At 39.7% G+C, this 22,342-nt stretch overlaps 1 protein-coding gene across 1 annotated transcript in view; it reads right to left on the bottom strand.

The window, feature by feature from the left end:
* CDR2 (cerebellar degeneration related protein 2) overlaps window positions 1-22,342 on the bottom strand; it is a 46,884-nt gene that overhangs the window by 14,582 nt on the left and 9,960 nt on the right. Inside the window, exon 2 of the mRNA XM_081089376.1 lies at window positions 18,264-18,376. Within this exon, the coding sequence (XP_080945502.1) occupies window positions 18,264-18,376 (113 nt within the window). The remainder of the gene's footprint in view (window positions 1-18,263; window positions 18,377-22,342) is intronic.

Below are 22,342 nucleotides of genomic sequence, written 5' to 3'. Positions count from 1 at the left end.
TTAGATAGACGGTGGTATTTATCACCAATAGAAATCTAGGAATTCACCACCAATTCTAGGAACTCATCATCGATAGAAATCTAGGAATTCACCACCAATAGGAACAATGATATTTTCACTGTTTGCAGCAGAAATCTTGATTTACACTATTTGAAATTATAGTAGTTTTTAGATTGTCATTAATGTATTCATAAAGATACACCTATATTACTAATCATACATCCTTTTTCCCCAACATTTTGATCTCCAAAGGGATGCATGACACAAAGTGGTCAAGAGTCCCAATTACCCTTCAGGCCTCTCTCTAAAGCCTTTTCAGACCACTTCTCCCAAGGCACCCCATTAATTTCCCTCAAAACACTTAACATCATAATAAATAACTGAACTGTTTACTTATTAATGTCATAGTTTCTTTTTTATAAGTATATATTTTTATTGATTTCCGAGAGGGAGAGAGAGAGATAGAAACATCAATGATAAGAGAGAATCATTTATCAGCTGCCTCCTGCATTTCCCCTTCCCCATCTGGGATCGAGCCCGCAACCCAGACATGTACCCTTGACAGGAACTGAACCCAGGACCCTTCAGTCTGCAGGCCAACGCTCTATCCACTGAGCCAAACTGGCTAGGGTTAGTCTTCCTTTTTTTTAAACCCAACTTTTTAGTATATATATTTTATTGATTACAGAGTGAAAGGGAGAGGGATAGAGAGTTAGAAACATCAATGAGAGAGAAACATCGATCAGCTGCCTCCTGCACACCCCCTACTGGGGATATGCCCGCAACCATGGCACATGCCCTTGGCCGGAACCGAACCTGGGACCATTCAGTCTGCACGCCGACGCTCCATCCACTGAGCCAAACCAGTTAGGGCCTTCCTTTCTTTTTTCAATGTTTTTATTGATTTGAGAGAGAAAGGGAGAGTGATAGAAACATTGATGAGAGAGAAACATCAATTGGCTGCTTCCCACATGCCCTGCACTGGGGATCGATCGGGTCTGCAATCCAGGCGTGTGCTCTGACTGGGAATCCAACTGATGACCTCTTGGTTCATACATAGTTCAACAATCAACCACTGAAGCACACTGGCCAAGCAATGTCATTGTCTTTCTAAATCTCCCCTTATATATGTGGCCCATTTAGCACAATTTCTGACACATAGTAGAGACCTAAAAAATACTGGCTGAATGGCCATTTCTAGACTTCTCTTCACAACAGCTTGTCATGCTTTGTACAACTCAAGACTGTGACATGTCCAGAGACTTAAAGATTTTGAGATGGGTTTTGGTTATAGGCCTCTCAGAAAAAGACTCTATTAGCCACCAATTCTCTCCCTTCTTATTGCATTTACAGATTATTTCCACATATTTATGCCCACAGCATACATACACACGCCTTGGTAATCTGAAAGAGAGTCATTTATAATCCCTACCAGGTATTATGTGAGTTCCAAATTGTTGCCCCTTTTTCAAGATGCTCAAATTAGAGTTATGGCCAATGTAAAGAAACAAATCAATATGCAACTAAGCACAAAGAGCCTATTTGAAAAACGAGAGTAAGACCCCTTCATTTGATATGTATGTGATAGCACTGGCTGGGGAGCTCAGTTGTTTGGAGCATCGTCCTGATATGCCAAGGTTGCTAGATCTATCCCCAATCAGGGGACATATAAGAATTAACCAATGAATGCATAAATAAGTGGGACAACAAACTGATATTTCTCTCTTCCTCTCTCTCTAAAATCAATCATTTTTTTTTTTTAAAGCCTGTGATAAAAACAAAATGAAATGATTTAGGAAGACCTTGTGATACTTTGCTCCTTACATAACTTGGCTTTAAAGATAATCCAAAAAATGGCAGGGAGCTTGTTTTCACATGGTCGGAGTTTAATCTTATTATTAAAACTAAGCAGAAAACCCTTCACTTCTCCAAGAATCTAGTAAAGGAGTCCAAATTGGTCAGCAACTTAAAAGAGAAATTATTAGATCTCTCAGCAAGTACTGACTTAAGGCCAGAGAATCATCAGTCTATGCTGCTTTAAGGCTTGCTTTCTGGAACTTTAAATGAGCACCTACCATTTTTTTCTGAATGTAGAAGGAAATGGATTAGTTCATTTTCTACCCTTAAAGGAACACAGATATGCTTCTAATATTCTGTTTTTCTCAATTCAGAATCTTTGATACACAGTTGCAAATGAATCTGACTGAATCCTAAAATTCAAGTGCCAAAAAGAGTTCATATACAAAAGTATTTGATATATTAAACAGGGGAAAGGGAGACATTTAAGCAAAGAGTGGGAGGAGGACATGGGGGTAGCAAAAAGGGTCAACTTATAGGCAAGACTGTCAAAGTTTAAGTGCAGTGAGTTAGCTCAAACATGTCTTGAAATTTGCACAGAAGGTCACCTCAACTATGAACACAAGATTCAGGTTATGCACAAAAGCTACAAAATAGGCCACCTTTACTAATGAGGCAAACATGAAAAAGAAAGTCCTACAGGATTATATTAACATGTTAAGCGCCAAGTCTGTTTTGTCTTCCTTTCTGTTTAGCCCACGATATCCAATTTCACCGATATGCTGGCAGCACCAGTGACTGACGAGGTCCAGACGGAAAGTACAGAGTCAGTCATCGGTGACTAACATGGCACTTGACGTGTTAACTATTTGCAATTGTAGGACCCTGAGCTAGAATCCAGGAAAACACAGACAAGATGTGGGGAAGCATGGGACTTGGTTGGAAAGTCTGTAAGGAGGATTCTCTGAAAGGTTGGGGGCCTCTAGGGGACCTTGCCAAAGGCGGCAGCCCCTACCTTGACTTTTCCAAAGAAGTCTGAGCCTTGGGTGTATTACTGGGATCTTTATGTTTAGACTTCAAAACGTCCTTGTTTTAAAGACACTACAGATACATGTATTTTCTCAAGGATACTTATTCTGCTAATAGTATCTAGAGGTTAATTTTTAGTTCAGCTGTTGCTACCATAAAAGCCTAAGGAGGCAGGCAAATGGGGCTGTCTGGTTCCTTAAGCCAGGCAGTCCCTTAGCCCTCTCTTTCACAGAAACACATGTCAGAATAATCATTCATCCATCACTCAGGGTCTGCTGTTAGTCCCGGCAACAATCCAAACTAAAAATGCCTAAGGAATGCAATGGAAATTTGGCTTCTATGCAATGTTGAGATTATTCTTATATTAAGAATTAAGCCCAAATCCTCTCAATATAGTATCAAAATGACATTCCACAATACTGAAGAAATATTTCCTATTACCTTTGAAAAGCCTTTTTACCCTGATTAAAATATTATTATTTACCCTTTAGGAAATTTAGGGGGGGGGGGGGGAGAGTATGAATGTGAAAATAAAAACCACCTCTAATTTCATTATTAAAAGTGTGGCTTGTTGTTGTTTTTTCCCTCATTAAATGTTTTTATTGATTTCAGAGAGGGAAGAAGAGGGAGAGATAGATAGAAACATCAATGATGAGAATCATTGATCAGATGTCCCCTGCACGTCCCACACGGGGGATCGAACCGCAACCTGGGCATGTGCCCTAACCAGCAATTGAACCATTATAACTTTGTTCATGTGTCAACACTCAACCACTGAGCCACACTGGCTGGATAACTGTGCCTTGTTTTTAAGGTCTATTTTCCAGTAATTGAAATAAATTGATTTTTTCAGAATTAAGATTCTTTTATATATATATATTCTTTTATATATATATATATATATATATATATATATATATATAAATATATATATATTTTATTGATTTTTTACAGAGAGGAAGGGAGAGAGACAGAGAGCTAGAAACATCGATGAGAGAGATACATCGATCAGCCGCCTCCTGCACATCCCCCACTGGGGAAGCGCCCGCAACCCAGGCACATGCCCCTGACCGGAATCGAACCCGGGACCCCTCAGTCCACAGGCCGACGCTCTATCCACTGAGCCAAACCGGTTTCGGCAGAATTAAGATTCTTTTATTACTAAAATTCTTAAAACATGGATAAACTATGCAACAATTTATACTGTTCAAAATATATATACTTAAATAATTCTTCCCCTCAAAACAACCCTGTCCAATCACTATTCCTATCACTATTACACATGGAGCAAACAGGATCTGAGAGGTAATTCACATGCCTAAGGTCGGTAGCTATTTGATATAGAATGGAGGGCTTAAACCTGAACCTTCTAACACTGAGGCCAGAGTTCCTTCTACATAGGTATTGACCCATAGTTTAGGAATTATTGAAAGAGTTTCATAAACTATTTATTGGTCTTGTTAAGATAACTGATTTCAACAAGTATTTATTGATTATCTAGTATGTACAAAAGACCATGAATAAATAGAGCAACAGCCTTCAATGTTGCAATGGGAAATGAGGGAGGAGGGAGGAGAGAGTAAAATAAGTATAACATACAGTAAAATATTGATACGTGTAGTAAAGGAAGCATAAAATACTTTAAAATTTCCAAAGACATGAGATCTTAAAAGGATTTCTTAAAAGGCCAGACTACTTTGTTCTTTTCTTTTACCCCCCTTTTTTTTTTTTTTTTTTTTTTTTTTAAATATTTTATTGATTTTCTACAGCGAGAAAGAGAGAGAGATAGAGAGTTAGAAACATCGATGGAAGAGAAACATCGATCAGCTGCCTCCTGCACATCTCCTACTGGGGATGTGCCCGCAACCCAGGTACATGCCCTTGACCGGAATCGAACCTGGGACCTTTCAGTCCGCAGGCCGACGCTCTATCCACTGAGCCAAACCGGTTTTGGCAACCCCCCTTTTTTTAAGATTTGATTTCTTTTTTTGTTTTGTTAATCATCACCTGAAGATATTTTTGTCCCCATTGATCTTTAGGGAGAGTGGAAGAGAGAGGGAAAGAAAGAGAAACATCGATATAAGAGCAACACATTGATTGGTTGCCTCCTGCATGAGCCCTGACCAGGGCCAGGGCCTGGGCTGGAAAGCCTGCAACCATGGTATGTGCCCTTAAACCAGAATTGAACCTGGGACCCTATGATCTGTAGGCTGACGCTGTATCCACTGAGCAAAACTGGCTAGGGCTACCCTTTGTTGTTTTTTAAAATTTATATTTTTCAATTTCAGTTTACTTTCAATATTATTTTATACTAGAGACCCAGTGCATGAAAATTCATGCACTTGAGGCGGGGGAGGGTTGTCCTTCAACCCAGCCTGCCCCTCTCACAGTCCGGGAGCCCTCAGGGGATATCTGTGGGAGGTGACCGGGCGATCAGAGGAAGGTGCCACCCCCATCACCCCACTGCTGCTGCCACTGTCGGCCACTGCAGCCGTCTACCCTCGGTCCCAGCAGCCACCGCGGCTTTGTCTGGAAGGACATCCAGTCTATCCAGTCTAATTAGCATATTACCCTTTTATTAGTATAGAAGATTAGTTTCAGGTGTACAGCATAGTGGTTAGACAATCATATACTTTACAAAGTGTTCCCCCCGATATTTCTAGTACCCACCTGGCACCGTACAGTTATCAAAATATTATTGACTATATTCCCTATGCTGTACTTTACATCCCCATGGCTATTCTGCAACTACCAATTTGCACTTCTTATTCCTTCACCTTCTTCACCCAGGCCCCAAATCCCCTTCCCCTCTGGCAACCATCAGTCTGTTCTCTGGATCTATGAGTCTGTTTTAGTTTTGTTTGTTCATTTATTTTGTTCTTTAGGTTCCACATGTAAGGGAGATTATATGGTATTTGTCTTTCTCTGACTGGCTTATTTCACTTAGCATAATACCCTCTAGGCCTATCCATGCTGCCCCAAATGGTAAGATTTCATTCTTTTTTATAGGCCAGACTACTCTGAGTGGGAGGGACAACTCCTGTGGGGATAATGAAGGTTCCAAGAAGAGAAGCAACACAAATACAAGGCTGTGGAGGCTGCTTCTATGATTCTTGGCACTTTAAGAGAATCTGATTTTGTCTGAGGGTGTCAGATCTCATTATTCTGCAAAGCTTCTTTCCTCCTTCTCATCTGGGGAAAAATTTGTTCTGAATTCTTGAAAAATTAGCTGCTCAGATTAACACTGAATAAAAGTGACAAAGGCTATAGGCATATCTGAAGTCAACCATTACTTTCAATAATTTAATCTCTTTACATTAGAAATGATGCCCAACATAATACTGACCCATTTTTATGAGGACTGTTTGAAACCCTCTGACAGTCTGTGAAAGCAGACTTGTAGTTAGCTCTGTTTAGAAATGCCCTTTGACAGTTTCCTAGTTGTCTGTTTCCATTACAAGTCACAGTTTGGGAGTTTTATGCTAGTATTTTCACCAGTCACCTAGTATTTGCACTGTTCTTTTTTTTTTTCTCCAACTGTGACTCCAGACAGGGTCCAAAGAAGAGTTTTACCATCTCTTCTCTGGGTTTTATGGAGACTTAGTTTACCCTTCTGTGTTAGCCTCCTAAGGCACTCTGTCAACCTTAAAAGGGCACAGTAAAGGGCGGCACTATTCTTTTTTTGTTGTTAATCCTCACACGAAGATATTTTTCCCATTGGTTTTTTTTTGTTTGTTTTTGTTTTTTAAGAGAGTGGAAGAGAGAGGGGAAGATAGAGAGAAACATTGATGTGAGAGAGGCACATTGATTGGTTGCCTCCTGCATGCATCCTGACCAGGGCCAGGGAACCTGCAACCACGGTAAGTGCCCTTGACCAGAATCGAACCCAGGACCCTTCAGTCCACCGGCCAACACTCAATCCACTGAGCCAAATCTGCTATGGCTGCACTATTCTTCATTCACCAAGTGTAGTGTGTTCTAAGACCATTTTTCTGAACTATCCCATTTATAATTTCTCTGGGTAGGTGGGATAAGAACTGACTCTGATTTTTGACTACATATTTTTCTAAATTTAAAAAATAATCATGTATTACTTTTCTAATCAGGAAAAGTCTTAATAAACATTCTGAAAAGTTAGTTTAAAACTTGTACAAGTGATTCCATTCATGTAAAGTTCAAAACCAGGCTAAGCTAACCTAGGGTGTAGAATGCTGGTTAGTGGGCGTGGTGACTGGAAGAGCTGATAAAATTCCCATTTCTTATCTGGGTGTTGGTTTCAGGGTATGTTTACTTTATAAAAATTCATTGAACTATATACTAAGGATTTGTGCTTTTTTCTGAATGCATATTTCAATAAAAGAATTTACTTAGAAGAAAAAACTGACATAATAAGATTTGAATTAAGACAAGGGTCATCTTTTAGTAGAGAATTAGGTTATATGCATGTAATGGGTACCCTTTAGTGGAACAATTTTTTTTTTTAATCCTCACCTGAAAATATTTTTTCCATTGATCTTTAGAGAGAGTAAAAGGGAAGGAAAAGGGGGAGGGAGAGAAACATTGATGTGAGAGAGACTCATCAACTGGTTGCCTCCAGCACGTGCCCCAACCAGGGCTGGGGCTTGAACCTGCAACTGAGGAGCCTTGACTGGAAATTGAACCCACCACCCTTTATTTCTAGGGCTGATGCTCTAACCACTGAGACAAACTGGTCAGGGTACTTTTACAAAAGCATCAGACCTCCCTGTAGACAGCCTGAGGGTCAATCCCACCCATTGATGTGCCAACAGCAATGAAGGCTCAACTACAACAGGAGAGCACACACAACCCATACAAGGGATACTCCTGGAGCACCAGACTCAGGTGACCAGGAAGACTATGCCACTGGGCTCCGGAGGACACCTACTACATATGGTTACCCTACCAAGACTGGGAGAGCTAGCAGATCAACCTACATACAGAAACAAACACCTGGAAGGCAGCCAAAATTAGGAGACAAAGAAACATGGCCAAATGAAAGAACAGGACAAAACTCCAGAAAAAGAAGTAAATGAAACAGAGGCAAGAAATCTACCAGATCAGAGCTCAAAACACTGGCATAAGGATATTTAATGTTAACTTAGGGGAAGAATAGATTAACTCAGTGATAGAAACCATAAAAAAGAACCAGTCAGAAATGAAGAATACAGTATCTGAAATGAAGACTAAATTAGAAGGAATCAACAGATTAGATGAAGCAGAGAATCAAATCATCAATTTGGAAGACAAGGTAGTAGAAAGCACAAAATCATAACAGCAAGAAAGAAAAAAGAATTTAAAAAACATAAGGATATGCCCTAGCTGGTTTAGCTCAGTGGATAAAGCGTTGGTCTGCAGACTAAAGGGTGCCGGGTTTGATTCCAGTCAGGGCACATGCCCAGGTTGTGGGCTAGATCCCCAGTGGGGGGCGTGCAGAAGGCAGCCAATCAATGATTCTCTCTCATCATTGATGTTTCTATCTCTCTCCCTCTCTGGAATCAATAAAAATATATTTTTAAAAAATATACATATATAAGGATAGTTTAAGGGACCTCTGGGACAACATCAAGTGTAACAACATTCACATCATAGTGGTACCAGAACGAGAGAGCAAGGGATTGAGAATCTATATGAAGAAATGATGATGAAAAACTTTCCTAACTTGGTGAAGGAAAGAGACCTAAGTCCAGGAAGCACAGGGAGACCCATACCAAGACACATGATAATTAAATGCAAAAAGTTAAAGACAGAGAATCTTAAAAGTATCAAGAGAGCCCTAGCTGGGTTGGCTCAGTGGATAGAGCGTCAGCCTGTGGACTGAAGGGTCCCAGGTTCGATTCCCGCCAAGGGCACATGCCTGGGTTCCGGGCTTGATCCCCAGTGGGGGTGGGAGGGGTGGGGGCAGGGGGATAAAGAAGGCAGCCAACCAATGATTCTCTCTCATCATTATGTTTCTAACTCTCTCTTCTTCTCCCTTCCTCTCTGAAATCAATAAAAATATATTATATATAAAAAAAGTAGCAAGATGCCAAAACCGGTTTGGCTCAGTGGATGGAGCGTTGGCCTGCGGACTGAGAAGTCCCGGGTTCGATTCCGGTCAAGGGCATGTACCTGGGTTGCGGGCACATCCCCAGTGGGAGATGTGCAGGAGGCAGCTGATCGATGATTCTCTCTCATCGATGTTTCTAACTCTGTATCTCTCTCCCTTCCTCTCTGTAAAAAATCAATAAAATATATTTAAAAAAAAAAAAAAAAAAGTAGCAAGAGAAAAGCAGTTAGTTACCTACAAGGGAACTCCCATAAGACTGTCAGCTGATTTCTCAACAGAAACTTTGCAGGCCAGAATGGGTTGGCACAAAATAGTCAAACTGATGAAAAGCATGGTCCTATAGCCAAGATTACTCTACCCAGCAAGGCTACAATTTAGAATCAAAGGAAAGACAATGAGCCTCCCAGAACTGAAAAAAATAAAGTAGTTAATCATCATTATGAGAAATGTTAAAGAGAGAAGAAAAAAGAAGGAGAAAGAAGAAAAAAATATGAACAGTAAAAAGGCAATACATACCTATCAATAATTATTTTAAAAGTAAATGAATTAAATGCTCCAATCAAAAGGCAGAGTGACTGAATGAATAAGAACACAAGATGCATACATATGTTGCCTACAAGAGACCAACTTCAGCCCTAATTGGTTTGGCTCAGTAGATAGAGCATCGACCTGCGGACTGAAAGGTCCCAGGTTCGATTCTGGTCAAGGGCATGTACCTTGGTTGCAGGCACATCCCTCGTAGGAGGTGTGCAGGAGGCAGCTGATGGATGTTTCTCTCTCATTAATGTTTCTAATTCTCTATCCCTCTCCCTTCCTCTCTGTAAAAAGCCAATAAAATATATTTTTTTTAAAAAAGAGACCAACTTCAGATATATAAAAAGACACAGACTGAAAGTAAAGAAACAGAAAAAATTTTATGCAAATGGAAACAAACAAATAAAAAAGCTTGGTAGCAATACTTATATCAGACTAAAAAGACTTTAAAACAAAGGCTATAACATGAGACAAAGAAGGGCATTTCATAATGACAAAACAATCAAAACAAAGAGAGGATATAACCCTTGTAAAACATTTATGTACCAGTGTAGCAGCAGCTAATTATATAAAGCAAACATTGATAGACATAAAGGGAGAGATTGATAGTAATAATCATAGTAGGGGACTTTAAGAACCCATTAACATCAATGGATAGATCATCCAGAAAGAAAATCAACAAGATAACATGGTCCCTAAATGACACATTACAGCTGAATGAATTTGGTATTTTTAGAACAATTTTACCCCAAAGCAGCAGAATATGTATTCTTTTCAAGTACACATGGAACATTTCTCAGGAGAGAATACATGTTAGGTCACAAAGCAAGACTCAATAAACTAATAAAGATTGAAACCATATCAAGTATCTTCTCCCATCACAATATTATGAAACTAGAAATCAATTACAAGAAGAAAACTGAAAAATACACCAGCACATGGAGGTGAAATAACATACTACTAAACAATAAATGTGTTAACAACAAGATTAAGGAAGAAATCAAAAGATACCTTGAGACAAATAAAAATGAAAATACAAAGCCAAAAATCTATGAGCCACAGCCAAAGCATTTCTAAGAAGGAAAATCATAGCAATAGAAGGCTACCTGAAGAAACAGGTAAATCTCAAATAAACAATCTAAACATACAAGTAAAGTAACAAGAAAAAGAACAAAGCTCAGAGTAGAAACTGATAAACCTTTAACCAGACTCATCAAGAAAGAAAAAAATACAGAAGAAAAAAAGACAGAGGATCCAAATAAAATCAGAAATGAAACAGAAGTGATAATCAACTTACTGAAATACAAATATAATTATTTAAAAACTAAAGGCCCGGTGCATGCATTTGTGCATGGGTGGGGTCTGGCTGGCCCGCCCCAATGGGGGCCCACTGGACTGGGCCGGTCCCGCCCCCCATCAGGGTGTTGGGGGCCAACTGGGGGGCTAGGCCGGCCGGGGGAGGGGAGCTGATCGGGCCTGGATCAGGCTGGTTGGCTGCCGCAGTGTGCATCATAGCCATCAGTCGTTCCACCATTCCGGTCGCTGGGCTTTTATATATATAGATAATACAGACAGCTCTAGCCCGTTTGCTCAGTGGTTAGAGCGTTGGCCCTCTAACCATTGAGGGTCGCAGATTCAATTCCAGTCAAGAGCACATATCTCAGTTGCAGGTTCAATACCTGGTCCTGGTCGGGGCATGTGTGGGAGGCAACCAATCAATGTGTCTAACATTGATGCTTCTTTCTCTCTGTCTCTCCCCCTCCCTTCCACTCTCTACAAAATCAATGGAAAAAATATCCTTGGGTGAGGATCAAAAAGATAAATAAAAATTAAAGTACTACAGACAATTATATGCCAGCATATTGGACAACCTGGAAGAAATGAATACATTTCTAGAAACATACAAACTTTCAAGATTAAATCAAGAAGAAACAGAAAATCTGAAGAGATTGATAACAACTAATGAAATCCAATCAACTAATGAAAGCCCTAAACCAGATAGCTTCACAGATGAATTTTAACAAACATTCAAAAATTTAACTATTATTCTCAAACAATTCAAAAAAATTCAAGAGGAGGTTCCCAAGTTCATTTTATAAGGCCAACATTACCCTGATTCCAAAAGCAGACAAAAACATTACCAAAAAAAAAAAATTTTTTTTTTTAAAAAAGAAAATTACACCTGATGAACATAGATGCTAAAATCATAAACAGAATATTAGTAAATGAATTCATCAATATATTTAAAAAAACTCAATTACCATGATCATGTGGAATTTATTCCTGGGATCCAAAGTTGGTACAACATCCACAAATCAATTAACGTGATACACCACATAAACAAACTGAAGAATAAGAATTATATGATCATATCAATAGAAACAGAAATAGCATTTGACAAAGTCCAGCATCCATTTATGATAAAAACTCTCAGCAAGTGGGAACAGAGGGAACATACCACAACATAATAAAGTCTGGGGCCAAACACCGGTATATACGACAAACTCACAGCTAACATCATACTCAATGGGGAAAAGCTAAAAGCGTTTTCCTTAAGATCAGGAACACAGGAATGTCCACTTTCACCATTCATTTAACACTAGAGGCCCGGTGCACTAATTTGTGCACAGGTGGGGTCCCTCGGCCTGGCCAGCAATCGGGGCCTATCAGGGGCTGTCTTACCAAGTCCCGATCGGGGCCGATCATGGCCAGTCAGCTGCAGGGAGGGACTGCGGGAGGTTGGCCAGCCGCGGGAGGTTGGCTGTGGGAGCACACTGACCACCAGGGGGAAGCTCCTGCATTGAGCCGTCTGCCCCCTGGTGGTCAGTGCACATCATAGCTACTGGTCGGTTGTCCAGTCATCCAGTTGTCTGGTGGTAACAGTCACTTAGGCTTTTATATATAGAAATAGTACTGAAAATTCTAGCCACAGCAATCAGAAAAGAAAAAGGATAAAAGGCATCTAAAGAGGAAAGAAATAAAACTGTCGTTATTTGCAAATGACATGATACTGTATAAAAAAGACCCTAAAAATCCCAAGATACTATTAGAAGTGATAAATGAATGAAGTAAAATAGCAGCATAGAAAATTAATATTTGGAAATCAGTTGCATTTTCATTTACCAATAATGAAAAGAAAGATATTTACCAATACCAGAAAGAAATTAAGAAAATAATCTACTTATAATTGCATAAAAAAAAATAAAATAAAATCCCTAGGAATTAATTTAACCAAGGAGTAAAAGACATGTACTTGGAAAAATTTAAGACACTGAAAAAAGAAATTTTAAGACACTGATGAAGATACAAATCAATGGAAGCATATACCATGCTCATGGATAGGAAAAATTAACATTGTTAATGTGTCCATGCTACCCAAATTACACCTGATGAACATAGATGCTAAAACCCTCAACAGACTATGAATAAATGAATTCATCAATACATTAAAAAAAACCTCAAACACCACAATCATGTGGAATTTATTCCTGGGATCCAAAGTTGGTACAATATCCACAAATCGTTAAAGTGTCCATACTACCCAAAATCTAAACATTCAATGCAATCCCTATCAAAATTCCATTGGTATTTTTCACAGAAATAAAACAAATAATTCTAAATTTATATGGAATCACTAAAGGCACTGAGTAGTCAAAGCAATCCTGAGAAGAACAAAGTTGGAAATATCACACTACCTAGTATCAATCTATACTACAAAGCCACAGTAATCAAAACAGCATGTTACTAGCATAAAAACAAACACATAGATCAATGAAACAGAATAAAGAGCCCAGAAAAAAACTTATGCCAACTAATCTATGACAAAGGAGGTAAGAATATACAAAGGAGTAAAGACAGTCTCTTCAATACATGGTGTTGGGAAACTGAACAGGCACATGTATAAAAATGAAACTAAACCACCTTTCTTACACCATCTACAATAAAAGAGAAAAAATGCAAATTGACCATACCATCACATCCCCACCAACCAATCAGGAGTGAGTATGCAAATTAACCCAACAAAGACGGTGGGTTAATTTGCATATGCAGGCGCTGAGTGGCCGGGGCGGGGCTGACCACTTGTGTCGTCTCCATGGCGACAACAAAGGCGTTCTGCACCACCCCAGCCGCTCGGGGCCTCTGGGCAGTGTGGGAAGGCAGAAAGGCGGCTCCGGGCTAGAGCGAAGGCAGTGCCAGCAGCCAGGGGAAGGAAGGCCCATTCTTGCACGAATCTTCATGCATTGGGCCTCTAGTATACAAGGATAAACTAAAAAATGCTGGGTAGCAATATTTATAGCAGACAAAATAGTCTTTAAAACGAAGACTATAAGAAGAGACAAAGGATATTTGATAATGATAAAGCAATCAATCCAACAAGAATGTAAGACTCAAAACCATAAAACTTTTTAAGAAAACTAGGCAGTAAACTCTCTGACATTGCTTTTAGTAATTTTTTTTTGGATATGGCTCCTTGGGCAAGGAAAATAAACAAATGAGATTATGTTAAACTAAAAAATTTTTGCACAGCAGAGGAAACCATCAACAAGATGAAAATACAATATTCACCAATGATATACCCAATAAGATGTTAATATTCAAAATATATAAACTTGAACAACTTAACACTAAAAAGATGAAAAATCTGATTAAAAAATGGGCAGAGTACCTGAATAGACATTTCTCTAAAGAGGACTTACAAATGGCCAATAGACATAAGAAAAGATGCTCAATGTCAAGAATCATCAGAGAGATTCAAATTAAAACCACAATGAGATAGTACAACACGTGTCAGAATGGAGATCATCAATAAATCCAAAAACAACAAGCATTGGGGAAAATGTGAAGAAGTGAACCCTTGTACACTGTGATGGGAATGCAAATTGTTAAGCCACTATGAAGAATAGTTTGAAGTTTCCTCCAAAAAATTAAAAACAGAATTACCATATGACCCACTAGTTTGACTTCTGGGTACTTACCTGATGAAATCCAAAACACTAATTTAAAAAGATATATGCATCCCTAAGTTCATTGCAGCATTATTTACAACAGTCAAGATATGGAAACAGTCTAAGTGTCCATTGATAGACAAATGGTTAAAGAATATATGGTACATATATGCAATGGAATATTACTTGGCCATAAAAAAGAATGAAATCTTACCATATGCAACAACATGGATGGATAAGGAGGATATTATGCTATTTGACATAAGTCAGACAAATAAAGACAAATACTGAATGGTTTCTGTTATATGTAGAATTTAAAAAACAAAACAAACGAATAAAGGAAAATAAAAATAGACTTATAGTAACAGGCACTAAAGGGAAGGTTGCCAGAGGGGGCGGGCAGGAGCGGGGAATGGGTGAAAAGGGTGAGGGGATTAAGAAGTACAAATTGGTACTTACAAAATAGTCATGGGTTGTAAAGTACAGCATAGGGAATATAGTTAATGATCCTATATAATAAAAGGGTAATATGCAAACTGACCCTAACTGCAGAAGGACCTGGAACGACCTGTCACTATGACGCATACTGACCACCAGGGGGTAGATGCTCAACACAGGAGCAGCCCCCTGGTGGTCAGTGTGTTCCCACAGGGGGAGCTCTGCTCAGCCACAATCCAGGCTGACTGCTGGGAGCGCAGCGGCATTGGCAGGAGCCTCTCCTGCCTCTGTGGCAGTGCTAAGCCACTGCCAGACATCTCCCAAGGGCTCCCAGAGGGATGTCTGACTGCCAGCTTAGGCCTGATCCCCCAGGAGCGGGCCTAAGCTGGCAGGTGGACATGCCCTGAGGGATCCCAGACTGCGAGAGAGGGCGCAGGCCGGGCTGAAGGGACTCCCCCCCGCCCCCCAGCTCCCGCCACCGAGTGCACGAATTTTCGTGCACTGGGACTCTAGTATTATAATATCTATGTATGGTACCAAGCGCGTACTAGACATATTGGAAAATGACTTCATAAGTTATACAAATATAGGATCACTATGCTGTACACCTGAAACTAATCTAAAATTGTATGTCAATTATAATTGAAATATTTTCTTTTAAGAAAAAGAAGAGATTCATGAAAATGTTTTTGGAAGTACTACAGGCTTGCTTGCTTATTTATTTATTTATTTAATTTATTTTTTATTAATCCTCACCCAAGAATATTTTTCCATAGATTTTTTTTTTAAATATATTTTATTGATTTTTTACAGAGAGAAAGGGAGAGAGATAGAGAGTTAGAAACATCGATGAGAGAGAAACATCGATCAGCTGCCTCCTGCACATCTCCTACTGGGGATGTGCCCGCAACCCAGGTACATGCCCTTGACCGGAATCGAACCCGGGACCTTTCAGTCCGCAGGCCGACGCTCTATCCACTGAGCCAAACCGGTTTCGGCTTTCCATAGATTTTTGGAGAGTGGAAGACAAAGGGAGAAACAGAGAGAGACACATCGATTGGTTGCCTCCTGCATGTGCCCTGACCAGGACTGGAGACAGAGCCACTACAGGCTAAATTTATTTGAATAGCTTGTTCATATATTTAATTTTATATTTATTTAATCATTAAAGTCTGAACTGGATACTTCATTTTCATTATACTTTGCAATATCTCATGGAAGACATTAGGTGATGGAATGTTATTTGTAGATTTGGTGAATCTCAAAGATCTTTGGATTTTTTTCAGAATGTCAACCATCTATCTTAACTGTTTAATCATTCTCAATACCACAGAAAACAAAGTTAGAAAGACAAGTTACTTGGATTATAAAGCAATTATGTTTGTGATCTCCTATAGGAACAAATAAGCATGATTCTCTTGATTACGCAAATATTTGGACTTTTTTCCATTTATACTTGGGAAATCTGCTAAAATAACAGTAATAGTATTCAGTTATAGTTATTTATAGGCACGTTCATAAAAAACATCAATCTGCCCTAACCAGTTTGGCTCAGTGGACAGAGTATCGGCCTGTGGACTGAAGGGTCCCAGGTTCGATTCTGGTCAAGGGCATGTACGTTGGTTGCAGGCACATCCCCAGTAGGAGGTGTGCAGGAGGCAGCTGATCGATGTTTCTCTCTCATCAATGTTTCTAACTCTCTATCCCTTGCCTTTCCTCTCTGTAAAAAATCAATAAAATATATTTTTTAAAAATTGTTCATTGTATTTTTAAAAACAAAACAAAAAAGACATCAATCCAATGTATTAATACTATGCAAAAGCCAAATACTAGTGTGTGTGTGTGTGTGTATATATATATACATATATATATATATATATATATATATCACAGTGTATATTGTGTATGCACTAGGACCTCTTAGTGAAATCTTCCAATGACCTGAAAAACAAAGTCTATGAACCAAAGTAAGAATGAATTCCTTAACTACATATGACATCTAGCTAGTTAATAGTTTAAAAACAACTGATTTTTCTGCATTTCTAGATTTCTGCAAAACTCAGTAAGTGATTAAATTCATTTCATGTATGGCATGTTCCATGCTCTTTAGAGGATGAATGTGCTAAAAATGGTAGCTGGTGATTTTAATATCATTACAATATGTACCTTCCTAAAATTATAAAACTGTATTTTGGTCACATCACTGGCTATATTCAAAAATTCTGATGAAAAGATTATTAAATGTACCTTAATTATGGCACTATGTAAAATTAAGGATATCGAGATTATAAATTTGCCTCACTTTTGATGATAGGTTTATTTGTACTCAAAAACTGAAATCTGTGGCCCTGGCTTGTATGGCTCAGTTGGTTGGAGTGTCATCCTGTACACTGAAAGGTTGTAGGTTTGATTCCTGGTCAGGGGACATACTTAGGTTGTGGGTTCCATCCCTAGTTGGGGTGTGTACGGAAGACAATCAATCGATGTTTCTTTCACATTGATGTTCTTCCCTCTCTCCCTCCCTTCATTTTCTTTCCTCTCTTTCTAAAATCAATAAATCATGCCCTCGGGTGAGGATTAAACAAACAAAAACAAAACTGAAATTTGTGTAACTTTGATTGCTTTGAAGTCAAGGACTGTGTAATTCTAATTCTTTCAATTTCCAGCATTTCAATTATATGGTTCAGTATAAAATCAGAGCTCAGTAAGTTCTTATCACTGTTCTAAGGTCTTTTACATGTTTTTGCATGTAGACAGGAGCTGGTTCTACTGTAACATCTGGGGTGGGGATGGGAGTGGGGGCAAAAGGGAAGGGCAGACCTAACCAAGAAGGCTCAACAGTGTGAGTTTTCTCTTTTAAGCTGGGTGGTGGGTGCACAAGTGTTCATTATATTATTTATTTTCTTATACCTCTTTGCATAATTCATTTTTAAAAGAAAAAAGTAAAACAAAGTATAATATCCATAGCTTTATTTTGCTTCACATAGTGGCAAATACTGGACCATTTACTTCAATATACTTCACCAAAGGTGCAGAGAGAACTCTCTTTCATCACTCAGCCAGGGGTCCTCAAACTTTTTAAACAGGGGGCCAGTTCACTGTCCCTCAGACGGTTGGAGGGCCGGACTATAGTTTAAAAAAAAACTATGAACAAATTCCTATGCACACTGCACATATCTTATTGTGAAGTAAAAAAACAAAACGGGAACAAATACAATATTTGTATTTTCATGTGGCCCGTGGGCCGTAGTTTGAGGACCCCTGACTCAGACTATCGTGTTGGGAAAGCCTAAAAGTAGAAATCAACCTCTCTGCCCTCTCTGATGGTTCTTCTCAGAGACGTCTATGTTAGAAATTAAACATGGCTTTTAATTGCAAGTGTCATTTTAGCATAATATGATTGGTTAACAGCAGCAACGTGCCACGCCTCCAAGTGTAACTGAGTAAATTACCTCAATTTCCTGTAACTGCTCCTGATTGGTTGTGTACATCTGCTGAAGAGAATCCTCCAGCTCTGTGTTCCGATCCAGTAATGTCTTCCCAAGCTCAGCAGCAAGTTGGAGATCTAGTATGACAAGTGAATAATGCAAATGATCTCACTTCATTTTATATAACCCAGTCCATAAAATAAAAATGAACCAAGACCCGACCCAACATAGCAAATTTAAATCTGATCCCGGTAGAAGGTGGAATGGCCCAGAAGGAAAACTGAGTCCTTCTTAAGATCCAGTTGAACTGGGGCCCTCTACTTGTAACATGCTCTTATGTACTCCTACTTTTAAGACGTGAAGAAGACTGATCTACTCACTAGTAGATATACTCATTAGTCTAGAAGTGATCAATCAGCATTGTGACTTCTAAAATCGTTATTATTTGCTAACGGACTGGATTTATTCATATCCTAAATACCTACTGTTTTGGACAGAGCCTCAACCAAAATATAGGCAGATATTTAAATAGTCTCCATCCTGGCTGGCCTGCTCAGTGGTTAGAGCATGGGCCTGCGCACCGGAAGGTCTCAGGTTCAATTCCTGGTCAAGGGCATGTACCTGGGTTACAGGTTCAATATCCGTCCCCAGTCGGGGTGTGTGCAGTAGGCAACCAATCAATGTCTCTCTCTCACATAGATGTTCCTCTCTCCTTTCCTCCCTCCCTTCCTCTCTTTCTAAAAACCAATGGAAAAAATATACTCATTCCTCAGGTGAGGGTTTAAACACAAACAAACAAACAGTTACTAAAGTTCTTATGAAATCTGGCTGCTGTAAATGTGCACTATATTACTGCAACTGTCAAAGCAGTCTGTTGTTACAGATCCTGGGACTAAAAATTAAGTAAAAAAAAAAAGAAAAGAAAAGAAAAGGGAAAATACATCAGTAATATGTATTTCTTCTACTTCTCTTCATGTCCTTCTCCAAGATGAGCAACCCAAACAAGCAGCACAGCGATTGTGAGGTAATTACATGTCAGTAGCTGTTACAGTACTTTGATTTAGCACAGAACCATATTTCTATTTTGAACCTCATTTTTCGACTCTCTTCTTAGGTATATATGCACAATCTCAGAAATAAAAATTAAATGATACCCAAAGGACACTTGTTCTAACATAGGTAACTGAAGTAACTATCTGCATAAACTTCACAGAGACCCTTTAATATAGTGGGAAATTAACTCAACTGAGTAGGAAGGTCTGACATCCAGTGCTGACTATCATTTCCCAGATAAATACGTTTAAGATGGGGCTTTAAAGGTCCCTTCACGTAGTCTTCTTGTCTAAAGACAATATGATTGTGAAATAAAATGAAATAATACAGAAGGAAGTACTTTACGAACTAAATGCAATACAAAAGCGAACTAGTAGCAGTAGTACTAGTATTGACTCACAAATGACTGTTTATCGCTGGGCATCACACTAAGGTGTAGTTATGGAATGGTTAATACAATGAAGTTCCTGCTTTTCTAGATTAACGGATGAAGTAAGATAACAAGTAGATAAACCTGCAAACTGTGATAAACACTCTTCATTCATATATGCACGCATACATTCAATAATACCAGTGAGGAACAGAGTGAGGAAGTAACACGGAGTCACTACAGTCAAGCTACTATATTACTGCAATCAGGCCAAAGCTTGAGAAACAATACTATTTTTGTTTTAATTAGCCTGGGAACTTAAACTTTCAAACTTTCCAGTCCTGTCAATGCTTGGATATACAGCAAACCTCCAGGTAAAGATGTGACTACCCCTGAAGGATTAAGGAAACAATGTTCACTTATCCAGACCACTGGTATTCCAATCCAGAGGCTAAGAATTTATTTTTTACTATACCAGTAAGAACTCTTCGTCTTTCCTTTGTCTTCAGAGCATTCTGGGTATTGCCTTGTGTTTCTGGTTTGCAAACACTAAGACATTTGAATAAATCTTTATCATTTATTTCTAGCAATGCCTCTACACCAGGGGTGGGCAAACTTTTTGACTTGAGGGCCACAATGGGTTCTTAAACTGGACCGGAGGGCCGGAACAAAAGCATGGATGGAGTGTTTGTGTGAACTAATATAAATTCAAAGTAAACATCATTACATAAAAGGGTACGGTCTTTTTTTTTTAGTTTTATTCATTTCAAACGGGCTGGATCCGGCCCGCGGGCCGTAGTTTGCCCACGGCTGCTCTACACTTTTTCAGTTGGTCTGACACCAGATACCATTCTGGATACAGGGGATATAAAGATGAACTTAGCGGAGAAACCAAGATGGCGGCATAGGTAAACACCGGAGTTTGCTGCCTCGAACAACCACTTCAAAAATACAACTAAAAGACAGAACGGACATCATCCAGAACCACAGGAAGGCTGGCTGAGTGGAAGTTCTACAACTAGGAGGAAAAGAGAAAAGCATACAGAGACTCAGAGGAGGTGCAGTGCTGAAGTAAAATACTAAGATGCAGAGTGCATGCGGAGCGGGCTGGCAGCTGAGGGCGTGGTTGTGGTTTTCAATCGGGAGGGAGTCTCAGGCTCTGAGCTCCAGTTCCGGGCGAGTCTCTTGGGACCCAGACTCATACGGGAGAAGCGGGACTGTCTGGCATCGCTCAGAATCCTAGGGCAGCTTTCTCTCCGTGGGGCTTGCAGCGATTACTGGGACACTGAGAAGCAGAGCCTCTGAGGGCAAGACTGAGAGCAGCCATAACTGCTAGCACCGCCCTGTTGATCCCATGGGACCCGCCCCGCCCAAGCCCTGCAGGGAGACTTTTGCTGGATAGCCTCAGGCAAAGGCTAGATTAGCATCTCCCTAGAGATCCAGGAGCCAGGAAGCCCATAGGTCAGAGTGGAACCATAAAAGACACACTCAGGGGGCAGACTCAGTGAGCACCAAAGACCCATCGAAGCAAGTCTAGCCCCAGAGGGGTGTCTCCAGCACAGAAGTTCTCCATCTGCAGACACAGCTGATTCTCACAGCCAATTGGCCTGGAGGTCAATTCCTCACAATGATAACTACAACAATCAAGGCTTAATTACAACAAAACTGTGCACAAAGCCCACAAGGGGGTGCACCAAGAGGGTCTACCTCAGGTAATTGGGACGCTTAGCACAGAAAGGCACGCTATTGGCACAGCGAAGCATAAAAAATGCCAAGACAAAGAAACAGGACACAAACGACAGAATTGGAGGAAAGCAAACTGCTGGATATAGAGTTCAAAACCACACTTTTAAGGTCTTTAAGGCCCTCGAAAAGACTGGTGAGACCGCCAATAAATGTAGTGAGATCTTCAAGAAGACTGGTGAGACCGCCGATAAATGTAGTGAGATCCTCAAGAAGACTGGTGAAACCCTCGATGTTGTGATAAAGGACCAACTAGAAATTAAGCATACACTGACTGAAATAAAGAATATTATACAGACTCCCAACAGCAGACCAGAGAATCGCAAGGATCAAGTCAAAGATTTGAAATACGAAGAAGCAAAAAACACCCAACCGGAAAAGCAAAATGAAAAAAGAATCCAAAAATACGAAGATAGTGTAAGGAGCCTCTGGGACAGCTTCAAGCGTACCAACATCCAAATTATAGGAGTGCCAGAAGAAGAGAGAGAGCAAGATGTTGAAAACCTATTTTTTTTAATATATTTTTTATTGATTTTTTACAGAGAGGAAGGGAGAGAGATAGAGAGTTAGAAACATCGATGAGAGAGAAACATCGATCAGCTGCCTCCTGCACATCTCCTACTGGGGATATGCCCACAACCCAGGTACATGCCCTTGACCGGAATCGAACCTGGGACCCCTCAGTCCGCAGGCCGACGCTCTATCCACTGAGCCAAACCGGTTTCGGCTGAAAACCTATTTGAAGAAATAATAGCAGAAAACTTCCCCTACATGGTGAAAGAAATAGACTTCCAAGTCCAGGAAGCACAGAGAACCCCAAACAAAAGGAACCCAAAGAGGACCACACCAAGACACATCATCATTAAAATGCCAAGAGCAAAAGACAAAGAAAGAATCTTAAAAGCAGCAAGAGAAAGAAACTCAGTTACCTACAAGG

Source organism: Myotis nattereri (genome assembly GCF_964212035.1).
Source record: "Myotis nattereri genome assembly, chromosome: 4".
In the NCBI taxonomy this organism is placed as follows: domain Eukaryota; kingdom Metazoa; phylum Chordata; class Mammalia; order Chiroptera; family Vespertilionidae; genus Myotis; species Myotis nattereri.
The sequence above is the reverse complement of the archived record's forward strand: the minus strand, read 5'-3'. Positions and strand labels throughout refer to the sequence as shown.